Raw genomic sequence first — 12,500 nt, forward strand, 5'->3', positions numbered from 1 at the left:
GGAGAGAAGGGAGGTCAAACGCCGAGAGGTATATGGAGGGATGGGAGGCGTTTAGGGCGGGACTTGGAGGGGAAGTGATCTGCAGGGTAGCGTAGATTGGCAGTTGATGGGTTCAGGAGCTGCGAGAAGGACGGATAGGTGTAGATTACGACATGCCATGCTATATTAATCATTACACTAAACGGATACAAGGTAATGTGTCTCGCAAAAAGCCCAAGATGTCCATCGCAAACGCTTCAACTCTTAACCCCCCTTGGCGACTTTTTCTGCCTCTCGCATAAGATCGTTGAGGCGCGCAAAGTGCGACTTTTCGCTTTCCTTTGCTACCTGTACGCCTGTCTGGTAACCTTCTTGCCTGTAGAATTCTACTCGCGGCGTATCAGCGGCCGAGTGCAGCGATCCAAAGTCCGGGACACACACTTACCCTTGAGCCGTCTCGCAAACCACATGCCCAACACGACCTGCCCGACCCCGTCGTCTCTATCCTTCCCACCAAGCATTTTTGATATATCTCTTCCAGTCTCCAACTGCCTAAGCATACGCTCGCGCCCTCCGTAATGGTGTGTACTTGTCGTAAAGGCAAAAATGAGAAGGCGCAAAATGTTATTATTTGACCTTTGACTGATTTCGTACGCTGTAGATAGCTTTTTCCTGTAGAATTTAAAAAAAAAAAAAAAAAAGGATGAGCAAACGTTTTGCATGGAGTGAAAAGATGGAGACCCACTTTGAGTTTACACGGTTATCATCCGTCAAGCTCGCAAGAAAATATCCAGCAGCACTGAACATTGCGCTACTACTTCCCTTACATTTTTCTGCCAATGCATTCACCTCGTCTTGCCCTTCCGCATTCTTCTCCAAGCCCTCCAGTTTATTCTGTACTGCCAGCAAACCAACTTGCGCGATCAAGCTGAGCTCGCTTCCGGAATTGATGAGATCTCTGCAAGCTTTGTAATACCGTATAGCAGAGGAGGTGAGCCCGAGATGATGGGCATGCTGGGCAAAGGTGAGACATAGATGGGGTGAGAGAGGATGGAAAAGGTTGTGGTCATGAAGCTGTTCTACAGTCTCATACAACAGCTGTTGTAAATGCTTTAGTCCCACACTTTTTGAGATGATCGACGGGACTTACTTGACGTCCTTCGGCAAAGCAGCTGCGGTATATCATAGCTGTAGCTTGCTCGATCATGACTTCTCCTTTGATGCTTATTACTTGCTTCCTCAAGGCCATGGCTTGTGCCAGACCATGGACGCTCGAGACTAACGTACTCAAATCAGATTATTCCTGCTCGTTTTGAGAGAGAACTGATAACTCACATCCACTGTCCCACATGTCTTCTGTCCTCGCAACACCCTCTGTCTCTCTCAAGACTCTTGGGTGTACAATACTCTTACATGTCGCATTAGAACCCGTGAAATCTCTTCGGCCGACGACGGTTGTCAGATAAGTGAGCATATAAAGGATATTGGGAGGTGTCGTTTGTACTTGAAGAGGACGGCTATTCGGTATATGCAGCTGCCAACAACATGATCAATTTCCAGTCTTCCCATCCCATTGAAACATACTGTGATGACGCCCCCATTGGCCCGCAATTCACTAAACACTTTTTTGTCGGCAGTCTCGTCCATCAACGCATACGCTCGTTTCATAATCTCCTTTGCCACGCTGTCGTTCCCTATCCTACCTTCCCATAGCGCCCTGAGTATCAGATAATGAATATTCAAACAAGCAAGCCAGGTTCGTTCCTCCTTTTGACCTGAAAGCAAGTCCGTAGGTGGGTTACTGTCAGACCAACCAATAGACGAGGCAAACTCTGCGAGCGCAGTAGGAACGAGTTCCCATCGTCGGTGGACAAAGGTTATGCGAGCCTTGATGAGCAAAGCGAGCTGAACAATCATCTGATGGTTATTTTTGCGAGCTTCATTCTTGTGTTACTTGTCAGCAAGGGCCGTTTTGTAAATGCAGCGATACGCCGCCACAATGGAAAGAAGAATACGCACGAGGAATTCAGTTGCGATATTCAGGAAATCTGCTGGCCCTGTGCTCTCAACGTACTCCAAGTATAAAAGGCATAGCGAATACCGGTGCACGGCATTATCCCTGAGAGTATAAGCGACATGCAGCAAGATACGATGAAAAGTCAAAGCTCACCTGCTTGCCGCCAAAGCTGTCTGTACCAATTTTTTCCCCAAATTGAACTTTTTCTGCATAAATGCTAGCCGAGCGTTGATGAGCTCTAATTCAAGTCTCATAGGTGTCAATGATGACTGCCGCTGGGCTATGAAGAACTATACGGACCGTCAGCCAACGAAACTGACCGGGTGCGCATATATACTTACAGCTTGTCCCACGATATCCTGCATGTCATCCATTAACCGCTGACAGTCCACCTGAACGCCTTGAATTTTTTCTTTGCCTTTACTCTTGCTTTGCAGGATCTGCTGCGCCATGTACACTTTTATGCCGACGACACCAAACTCGAGGCTGAACGCCACCCTTTCCTTATCGGAAAGACTGTTAATGTTCAGCCCCGCTCGAAGCAGATCAAGTGCGTAGAGCTGAAGACCGAGAGCTTTGGCAAATGCCTGAGGGTCATGGCTGAAGCGATTTGATTGCGAGCTCTGTGGGGTCGAAGAATAAGAGTAAAGCTTGATGATGGAGTAGCCTGATGTACGATCGGTTGATATCTCGGTAGGTACGAATGCCTGCTGAAGGTGGACATGAGATGTCTGATGGGCGACTTGGGCAGAGTGATAGAGAAGGGCTGCGATTGGTATACAAGCAGCTTGTGGGGGTGGTTGTTGGTTAAGACGGCGTCCGGCGACTGGACTCTGTGTCTGGCCAGTCGCAGCCGGCTCAAACATCTCTGGAGAGATCTTGCGCCTTTTCATTGGCCCTAGGCCCTCAGCCGAATGGAACCGCAATCTCCTATCCGGGGCAACCGCAGCCAAGGGGGAGGACGCCACTATGGTGTCGCTTGAGGGAGGGTTGTTCCGGGACGATATGGTGGCTGAAGGGCGGGGTAATGTGGACATGGCGGGTGACGGCCGGGGAGCGGGAAGGAAGAAGGATGATGTAAGATGGGCGGGTGGTTGAAAGTCGAGAAATGAACGATGGGGAGATGGCTGGGATGCTTCGGAGGGACGGTGCCCGTGTATAGGCGGAATGGAACTTTTGATTTGGTTAATAACTATCAACAACAACAAACGCGATAGTGGCAAAAGTTGACGTGTTTATTAACGCGAAGATGGAAGAAGGCTCGAGGGCGGCGGGGGGATCCGCCTGATGCCACGCTATGTCCACGTGGACGTTCCTGAATTGATCTTTTTTTTTTTTTACCATCTCGATAACTTTATAACGAAACACTCGACTCGGCCACTCAGCTCACTTGCATTATCCATTTTCATTCCTGCATTCATAGATTTTTTATTTATTTATTTCAAACCATCACACCATCCCGCCCAACATGTCTGAACGCATTGCTTCTGTTGAAAGGACCACGAGCGAGACGCATATCTCTTGCACTATCGACCTCGACCACATCCCAGGTGTCACCGAGCAGAAAATCAATGTCAGCACTGGTATCGGGTTCCTTGACCATGTACGTGCCGCACCGCTTTTTTTTTTCTCGCTTTTTTTGGGAGTACAAGCTAATAGAGAAACGGATCCAGATGTTTACAGCGCTCGCAAAGCACGGCGGCATGTCTCTCCAACTGCAGTGCAAGGGCGACCTTCACATTGACGACCACCACACGGCGGAAGACTGCGCTTTGGCTCTTGGCGAAGCGTTTAAAAAGGCGCTTGGAGAGAGGAAGGGAATCAAGCGATATGGATATGCTTATGCTCCCCTTGATGAGGTGAGCAGGCTACCCGGTTTACGCCAACGGTTTTTGCTCAGTGTTGCTCACCCGACGTATAGTCGCTTTCAAGGGCTGTGATTGACATTTCTTCCCGGCCGTACTTTATGTGCCACCTTCCCTTCACTCGGGAAAAGGTTGGAGATTGTATGTAGCCCACCGAGAGAGGGGGTTTCGTGGCTGACTATATGCGGTAGTATCGACGGAAATGGTGTCTCACCTTCTTCAGTCGTTTGCCTTTGCCGCCGGTGTAACCCTTCACATTGACTCGATCCGAGGAGAAAACAACCACCACATGTGAGCTCGCCTGTTTTACCAAAGAGAAGAAAAATGGATAGCATGCTAATGTCTGGGATGTTAGCGCCGAGTCTGCCTTCAAGGCGCTCGCTCTGGCTATCCGAATGGCGATCAGCAGAACCGGCGGCGATGACGTTCCTAGTACCAAGGGTGTCCTTGCTTTATAATAATAGTAATAATAATAATAACTATTCATATCATACATTCGGTCTTTGGTGGTATGTCTGCTCCAAATGGGTATGTATCATTATCGCGCGATGGTTTGCATTATGCATTTTTTTTGATTATTCAGATAATAGTCGTATCGAAAGGTACACCCCCGAGTATCGTGGCATCGCGAGAGATTGGACCTCTTGCTGTAGACATGGATCCATCTAATATGTTGTTCTGGTTGCGGACTCCTCGCCGCCGCTGGCGTCCAATTCTAGGGCTTCATCCTCTGTCAGTTCTCGGAAAGGCGTCGCGGATCGCTGCGAGACGGGGATGGGATGGGTCTCGGGGGATGAGGGACATGAGGCACTAGCAGGAGTGGAAGCGGCAGATTCATCGGTGGTGGTGGGCGGAAAAGTGGGACGCTTGGCGTAGTATCTCCCGGCCTTGTACTCGGGGGTAAGTGTATGGCAGCGGCGACTAGCGGAGGGAAAACGACCTACCTGGAGGAGGATGAGCCCGGTGAGCATGAGTGCGGTCATGATGTTACCAGTAGCGAGGTCGCTCACGGCCGTCGTCAAGGCGGGGTATAGCGGGTGGTCAACGAGGTTGACGGGCAAGGGGCTCGGAATCATGGTGACGGCTTTTGCTGTCAGCCGTGACGTGCAGAGCGGCTTGGAGCTGCACACTCACCAGGGTAGACCTCGCTCAGTTGGTAATAGGCGATGGACGCGACAAGGACTAGACATGAGCGAGACTCTGTGGATGGAAAACGTACCAAGACTTCCGCCGTCGAACAGAACCTCCCCGCTGCTTCCGCGGTACCCCTTGATGGACCGGCCGCCAGCACTGAGCAGCAGAACAAGCCCGACGGCGATATACACCCACCCCAGTCCATTTGGAGCCGACGCCAGCAGGGAGTAGTATTTGATGGAGTGGCTGATGGCCTCGGTCGTGACGGGCGATCGCCAGAGAACGTTGTGGTCGGCAATCCAGTGGGTAAACGTTGTCCCTGCGCACACGGGTCAGCTGGGCGGCACGGGCGGCTGCGGCGGGGCACGGACCGAGCAGGAAGCTGGTGGACACTGTGACGAGCATCGTTCTCCAGACCATGGTGCGTGGATGTCGATGCTGGGACAGAGACGAGAGATGCGGTGAGTTACGCGCGTTGAGGGGTGTCCCGATCAGAGACTCGGGGTGTCCCGATCCGGGTGTCCCGATCCAGGGACTTGTGAGCGAAATATCGTGCATCTGATTCCACCGTTGCCATTCGTCTCCCGATGCGGCGTGTCTCAGCCCCCCCCCTCCGCCAGCGCCTGCTGCCCCCCCGCCGCCTGCTCTCCCGCTCCCCCGCCCCCGCCCGCACGCTGCAGACGACCTCGGCCATCGCCTTCCCCCGCTCGCCGACGCCCCGGCGCACATTTGCCGCCGCCTCCAGCCCGTCACAGCCGCCCCCACCCTCCCCCCCGCCCCCTCCCGACGCCCCCCCCGCAGCAACAGGGCGCGACCTCCTCTCGTATGCCACCGCGGTCGTCCCCCCCTCGCCGCCAGCCAGCGCCATTCCACCCGACCTGCAGCCCGCCCTCACCCACCTCGCCACCGGCTTCCTCCCCCGCAACCAGCACCTCGCCCCAGACCCCGCCACCTCGCCCTTCACCCATGTCATCTCCTTCCCCCCGGGCGCCCATGGCCGCGCCCAGACCGATCCGGCGAGGGAAGAAGAGGACAGCGAGCCCGCGCCGGAGAATGTGATTGCGCTCGCGTCCCCGTTCGAAGGCGGCGACGTCTACGTGCAAGAGGCGGTGCAGGCGCTGGCGAACGAGATGGAGGCAGACGTCGTGAGGCTGGATCTGGTCATGGGCGTGGCGCTGGACGGCATGGCGGCCCCTCTCGGTGTCTGTGAGTACTTCTTCCGTCGCTGTGACCGCGGCTGCTGACCGTCCGCCAGTTGGGCCGCCCGCGCTCGCCCACTCGCTCAACCCCCTGTACCAGGCTGCGCCGTCTCCCTTCCCCAACCTCCGCAAAGAGTCTCGAGAAGCGGACGATCAGGAAGAAGGGATGGGCCTTGGTTTTACCAGTATGCCCGTCGCCGTCCTCGGCGGCGGAGGTCTGCCCATGCCCCAGATGGGCCACATGGGCCAGCAAGAGGAAGACTTTGTCGCCGGGCGCGCCAACGAAGAATGGATCGCCTTCTTCTCCCGCATCATCAATGCCGAGACAGCCGAGGCCGGCAAGAAGCGGATCGTTGTGCTGGAATCCCCGCTCGCCATGTCGAAAACGTTCCCCGTTTGGTGGCCATCGCTTGTCGAAGCCGTGCAAAGACGGAGACGAGGTCTGATCACCCCTGGCAGGAAGAAGATGATTCCCAAAAACGGAAGCGCTGAACCCTCCCTCGTCCACCCTACATCCATTGTTCTCCAATGTACACCTTCGCCCCTCCTCCCCCACACGTCGCCGTCGATGTTTGCCCCCACCGAGAAGGAGGACCACGAGCTTGCCGCCGAGGAGCATGTTGAAGACGTGGACGAGCAAGAAGAGGCGACACACGCAGCCATCTCTGCATTGGAAGACAAGTTTAGGAGCATGGGCTTCAATGTCCATCATCACGTAGAGGTGGTGAAGCCCAGGTCTGGAGCCAAGCTATGGTGGGGGAACGAAGAGAGTGATCCTGCGGGCAGAAGAGAAGGTGATCAGTCTCGGCTGAAAGCGATTCTTGGAAAAGGGCAAGTTTTTCTCCTACATTCGTTGAGAGTTCCATCTGACTCTTGTTATACAGCCTGTCCTCGGTCCTTCCGCCTTTTGATGGCCAATCAAGTGACTCTGGCAACCAGTCCCGTAACCCTCTTCAGCGCCTCCTCATGAGCCGGATGGGCCATGTCAATCGCTCAGAACAAAACGAGTCCAGTGGTGCTCCATTGGTGTGGAAAGCTTTCCCCATCGTGCCTCTGCATCGCAACTTTGACGCCGAAAAGGAGTCACGCACACTCCGTCGGAGAATTTATTCCGCTGCGTTGATTACCCGCGCCGTCTATCAGCTCGGCGGTGAACTTCAAGACCCACTTGAAATCCTAAAATTGAGCGAATCGACCGGCAGACCGTTGACACGCAAAACGGGTCCGAGCAGTGTGAGCAAAGGCTGGGGCAACGCGGTGGTATCATGGTCAGATGCTTTACATATCGCGAGTATTGCCGTTGGCCGAGCTGTGCAGAATGGGCAGGTGGATGGAGGCGGGGCGACAGTTCATTGGGCGGACATTATCGCAGCAAGACAAGCTGCCGTTGAGGAAAAGACGATGACCGCGGATCAGATATCAAAACACATCCCAGCCGCGCTCAAGAGGGACGGCGCCGGCCCGGCGGCCAAGGGGGCGAAGAAGGAGGAAGCCCAGCAGGTTGTAGACCCCGTGGTGGAGAATCTTCGGAAAGACAAGAAACTTTCGCAGCACGAAAAGCGGCTGCTAAACTGTATCGTTGACCCTTCCAAACTCGCATCCACCACCTTTCGAGACGTCCATCTTCCCGAAAAGACGATTGATGGTATCCGGTCCATGATCTCGCTTCCCCTGCTGTTCCCAGAAGCTTTCCGGGGCGGTGTGCTGAAAGATCATGCCACCACTGGCGCTTTGCTCTTTGGTCCTCCCGGTACGGGTAAAACCCTCCTTGCGAGAGCAGTGGCGGCCGAAAGCGGAGCGAGGATGCTCGCCATCCAGCCAAGCGATGTGAATGATATGTATGTCGGAGAAGGCGAAAAACTGTAAGTCGTACACCCCCCCCCTGACCTTGTATTTACGTCGTTTGTTGGCTAGTGTCAAAGCGGTCTTTTCCCTCGCTCGTCGCCTCTCGCCCTGTGTCGTGTTCTTGGACGAAGTCGATGCGCTCTTTGGAGCCCGTATATCCCGCGGATCGTCTGGAAGCATGTCACATAACCTCATTCTCACCGAGTTCATGCAGGAAATGGACGGTCTGAGCTCGGCGATCGCCAATAAGGATAAGAGGGTGGTCGTCATCGGCGCGACCAACAGACCATTCGATCTGGATGACGCTGTCATGAGAAGATTACCGAGGAGGTTACTCGTAGACCTTCCCGGTGTAGAGGATAGAAAAGGTGTGTGCAAATCTTGTAACATCGCACATGCCATTAGATAAACCACTGACCCCCTTTTTTTTTTCCCGAAGCGATCCTCGAAATTCTGCTGAGAGGAGAGCAGCTGGGTGAAGATGTTCATCTTGATCAGATAGCCAAGGAAACGGATGGGTTCTCTGGTTCAGACTTGAAGCGTATGTCTTTTTTTTTCTAGTTTCTCGGATTGTGTATTGATCAAATGTTTCCTCCAGATTTGTGCGTCAGCGCCGCCCTTTCAGCAGTCAAGGATACCGTCAGCGTCCCTTGGCGCCACCTTTCACCTTCATCCGTGGTCTCTTCATCTTTGGGATCTGAAGAACGGCCGCGAACACCTTTACCTGGCGGTGACGGAAGAGGAAGAGGTGGTGGTGGTGGTGGTCTTGGGAATGAAGTTTTGGTCATGGCCCCCACAGAGGGCGGCGGCGGCGGAGGCGGCGGTAGGAAGAAGGTGAGGGTGAAGAAGGAAAAGGCGTCGGCTACTGCCTCGTATGGAGAAGAATCCATCTCGTCTGCCGCGCGTGAAGAGTCTGAAAGCCCTGATGAAGAGCAAGAGCAGTTGGGTGTCGGTGAAGTGCCCGAGCAAGTTGAAGAAGAGCAGCTGTTGAGTGCCGACCGCACGCGTGACGCCTCGCCTAGTGAAGACGCCCCGGAACCTGCAAAGCCACCACCCATTGAGGAGGAACAGACCGTACCAAAGCGTGTATTGATGCACAAGCATTTCAAGACCGCCCTCGAGGAAATTCGGCCGTCTGCATCAGAAGAGGGCAGTTTGCCCGAGTTGCGGAAATGGGCAGAGCAATTCGGCGAGGGCGGTAAGAGGAGAGGGAAGAAGAGTGGGTTTGGCAAAGGTTTTGGTTTTTCAGATGAGCCGGTGCGAGATAGGGATACGGGATACGGAAAGGTTAGGCAAGATGATTAGATTAAGGGGGCGGAGACCCAATGTTACAGCATCACATTTCATTTTACAATGTTCGCATGATGCATTTGCTGCATAGAATACGTTTTTGTTTTGCTTCTAGCCTCTATTATTGTCCATCATTATAATCTACTTTTCAACTTGTCAACGTCATTTTGCAAGGCGTCCAGCCTTTGCTCTCGTTTCTCAATCAACTTTTCGAGCCCTTCAGAAGCTGCTAGGGGTTTTGCAAGTACTTGCGTTTGAAGGACGGTGTCCAAACGAGTCTACCAAGACCAATCAGTAAACACACACACACCCAAATAAAAACGGCTCTGCACGTACTTCCAAATCGCCCTTCAACATCCCAGTCACCCTATTCCAGTCCCTCCAGAACTTTCTCTGTGCCCCCGTCCAAAATTTCTGGCCCAGTGCCAAAGATCCGACAATACTCAGCAGCCCAAGACCACCAGCTGTTCCGGCCGAAAGGATTTCTATCGGGGGCACATACGCAGCCCAGCTCAAGCTAGCACCTAATAACGCCGTTGAATAAGTCGTCAGCAGGGCCCTTTGGGCTGAAAGCTGCAAACGCGGGATAGACTGGGTAACAAGTTGGTTTCGTCGGGTGAGTATGGGTGAAAGGAGAGTGGTGGGTGTTAAAGGTGGGATGGAGAGTGAGAGCGTGGAGAGGTGATTGGCAAGGAGAGGGGAAGTGAATGGATGAGGGTGCGGGGAGGATTGAGTCGGTGAAGTGCTGGTATGTGATAGTTGGCGAATAATCTCGTCGGAAGACGACGACAGGGAAGATTGGAGGTGTGATAATTGACCGGATTCAAAGACCATCTGGGCGCCCAACGTTTAGCCATCAGCTGGAGCCAGAAGGATATGTAATGATGCGACTCACCTGTCGTTCCAGATCAACAGCAAATCGGCTACCGACAAATCCTCCCAATTCCAACGCAACATCATCTACCCTCAATCTACCCAAGAGCCCCAACCAGCTCAGCCTCCCTTGGAAACTAGTCTCAATTTGACGTTTGATCTTTTCCATTTCATATTTGACTTCGCCTTCCACCAAAGCACCGTCTACTCCTCTTGTCGCGACACTCATGTGCTTGGCTTTGGCTGCACCTTCATGAGCGGCACGACGAAGTTTAGAAACGGTATGGCTTGCAGCACGCGCAACGTCCCTGTCAGAAAGGATAACGTTGGAAATGTGCATAAGAGCGAGGCTCGCGACCTGTTTAGCTGTTGAGAGCTGCGGCGAGGCGCGGTTGGACAAGGTTTGATGAAGGGTTGATTGCAAGGGGCCTACATGAGACTGAATAAACTCGCGCTGGAATACTTCAAAAGCTTCAGCCTTTGTTTCCGATGACGCAGCCTTGCTCAGTCCGCTGGAAAGCGCCTCAAGAGCCATTAGTGCCTTTTCAGCTTGGACAAAGGAAACCTTGAGGGCTGCTGGATCATAGTGGACGTCATCTAAAGGCTCAATTGTGATCTGTTTCAATTGCTCGCGCAGTGTGTGTTCGATGGAAGATTGTGAAACACCAGAAGGTAAATGTCCATTCACGACAAAGTGGATGGGGGAACGAGCGAGAAGATGAGGCAGGATGGGCGAGAGTTGAGGAGTAGATGTGAGTCGGATCGGATCAAGGACAACAACCAGGGCATCAGTCGAGAGAAGAGTTGAAATGACCGGTTCCGTCTCAAGGTTTCGAACTATAGATTCTTAGCTAATACTCATAGCTGGATAAAATAAACCCACTGTTGACTTCGACAACATCGTACCCCGTAGCTTGAAGCCATGAAGAGGACAGAGACAATGACTGCGGTTCGCGGTTGAGTCGCTCACCTTGACTAACATATTATGAGTTGTAGAATTCCTTATCAAACACAATCCACACACCTGATTTCAAAAACATCAATGTTTGCATCCTGATGTCTGCTGACGAGTGCTTGTCTGGTGGTGGCCGAGTCTGCCAGAGGATCTTGAAGGAGAGCTGAGACAACATCTCGGGGAGCAGCAGCGGTATCGCCAACCACTTGATTGCATGTGTCAGCCATTACAGATAACCAAAAAGAAATATGATCGCTCACCTGCTATTCTTCCCCTGCGCTTGACAGCCAAATCCTCCATGGACCTCTTGACTCTCTTCGCCCATGAGCCATCTCCTCCAATTTCGTTTTCCAACAGGACAATGAGCTCCTGAAGTACAGGAAGAATGGTTGTGGCTCCCTCTACCGGCGTTGCTCTCTTCGAGGCTGCGATGACCGGTACCGGATCCGCGTCAGGCCTTGCAGTTACAGTGGAGGCATAAGTTCTTGCTGGTAATAGAAAGGCTAGCCTGTAAAGTGGCCGTTGTGTGCGATGGGCGGCTGCTATGAGTGTCCGCCTGCGTGTTGATGATCTTACCACAAAAGCTGCGTGGCTTGCGAGGGACATGGCTTCCGCGTGGAAATATATGAGTAGAGCTACTTCTTGGCTACCTCACTACTAATCTCGGGGGGAAAGAGGAGAGTGAAATATTATGTAATAACTGATTTACGTAAGTGTATGTACGCGTCTGGTGTCTGACGCCTGGCGCAACAAGTCAACAAGCACAAATAATAAAGACAGTCGCTGACTTCTACCCACTATATCTCCACCGCAGTCCCTATACACCTTCATATACGCCACTCTTATCGTATTTAATCACGCTCTCTCACCATATACCCCCCTAACTACCAAAAGCGTCTTGTCTATCTTGCCCTAGTCGCCCATTCGACAGCCACGCTCGGTCCTTCTCCACAGTACAAAGACCCCAGCCACACCAGAAGATAACCCAGCCACTCAAGCCAAACTCCATTCATTTATATTTCAATTTAAAACTTCAGTTTAAACCTACTTTCAGCACCTCAGCAGATATGGCCGATCAAGGATACATGTCGTCTGGTTCTGGCAGTGGCCGTGCTTCTGGTGGAGAGGGGAGTGACAGAAACTCGTGCGCATCAAAACTTGAACTCTGAAGTTACTGAGTGTACTAACGCAGGTATTATGTGCAGAATTGTTCTCAAAGTAGGCATGGTTGGTGATTCGCAAATTGGCAAGACATCATTAATGGTCAAATACGTCGAAGGCAGCTTTGAGTGAGTGCAGCGGCTTTATTACACAGTGTCTAACCTGTGCAATTCAGCGAGGAT

The 12,500-nt window shown here is 52.7% G+C and overlaps 6 protein-coding genes across 6 annotated transcripts in view; 3 read left to right on the forward strand and 3 right to left on the reverse strand.

Annotated features, from left to right (window-relative positions):
• Positions 1–243: 243 nt before the first annotated feature.
• On the reverse strand, positions 244–3,033 carry CNBL1580 (hypothetical protein; the record flags this gene model as incomplete). The annotated part of the gene is made up of 9 exons (XM_767197.1): positions 244–365; positions 425–651; positions 725–1,077; positions 1,130–1,257; positions 1,315–1,513; positions 1,564–1,923; positions 1,999–2,098; positions 2,150–2,286; positions 2,338–3,033. The coding sequence occupies 9 exons, from the start codon at positions 3,031–3,033 to the stop codon at positions 244–246; spliced, it is 2,322 nt and encodes a 773-aa protein (XP_772290.1).
• Positions 3,034–3,464: 431 nt separating this feature from the next.
• Positions 3,465–4,319, forward strand: CNBL1590 (hypothetical protein; the record flags this gene model as incomplete). Its single annotated transcript, XM_767198.1, has 5 exons — positions 3,465–3,599; positions 3,670–3,855; positions 3,918–4,002; positions 4,053–4,152; positions 4,217–4,319. The coding sequence occupies 5 exons, from the start codon at positions 3,465–3,467 to the stop codon at positions 4,317–4,319; spliced, it is 609 nt and encodes a 202-aa protein (XP_772291.1).
• Positions 4,320–4,526: 207 nt separating this feature from the next.
• On the reverse strand, positions 4,527–5,415 carry CNBL1600 (hypothetical protein; the record flags this gene model as incomplete). Its single annotated transcript, XM_767199.1, has 5 exons — positions 4,527–4,748; positions 4,806–4,945; positions 4,996–5,043; positions 5,081–5,314; positions 5,367–5,415. The coding sequence occupies 5 exons, from the start codon at positions 5,413–5,415 to the stop codon at positions 4,527–4,529; spliced, it is 693 nt and encodes a 230-aa protein (XP_772292.1).
• A 167-nt stretch (positions 5,416–5,582) lies between these two features.
• On the forward strand, positions 5,583–9,344 carry CNBL1610 (hypothetical protein; the record flags this gene model as incomplete). Its single annotated transcript, XM_767200.1, has 6 exons — positions 5,583–6,201; positions 6,251–7,025; positions 7,079–8,056; positions 8,109–8,407; positions 8,479–8,580; positions 8,638–9,344. The coding sequence occupies 6 exons, from the start codon at positions 5,583–5,585 to the stop codon at positions 9,342–9,344; spliced, it is 3,480 nt and encodes a 1,159-aa protein (XP_772293.1).
• A 119-nt stretch (positions 9,345–9,463) lies between these two features.
• On the reverse strand, positions 9,464–11,457 carry CNBL1620 (hypothetical protein; the record flags this gene model as incomplete). The annotated part of the gene is made up of 6 exons (XM_767201.1): positions 9,464–9,607; positions 9,666–10,163; positions 10,225–11,039; positions 11,086–11,177; positions 11,227–11,362; positions 11,418–11,457. The coding sequence occupies 6 exons, from the start codon at positions 11,455–11,457 to the stop codon at positions 9,464–9,466; spliced, it is 1,725 nt and encodes a 574-aa protein (XP_772294.1).
• Positions 11,458–12,354: 897 nt separating this feature from the next.
• Positions 12,355–12,500, forward strand: part of CNBL1630 (hypothetical protein) — a gene marked incomplete at both ends in the record, with an annotated part of 787 nt that continues 641 nt past the window's right edge. Inside the window, 2 exons of the mRNA XM_767202.1 lie at positions 12,355–12,446; positions 12,494–12,500. The exon at positions 12,494–12,500 is cut by the window's right edge and continues 72 nt beyond it. Coding sequence (XP_772295.1) covers positions 12,355–12,446; positions 12,494–12,500 — 99 coding nt within the window. The remainder of the gene's footprint in view (positions 12,447–12,493) is intronic.

Source organism: Cryptococcus neoformans, chromosome 12 (assembly GCF_000149385.1).
Source record: "Cryptococcus neoformans var. neoformans B-3501A chromosome 12, whole genome shotgun sequence".
Taxonomy (NCBI): Eukaryota; Fungi; Basidiomycota; class Tremellomycetes; order Tremellales; family Cryptococcaceae; genus Cryptococcus; species Cryptococcus deneoformans.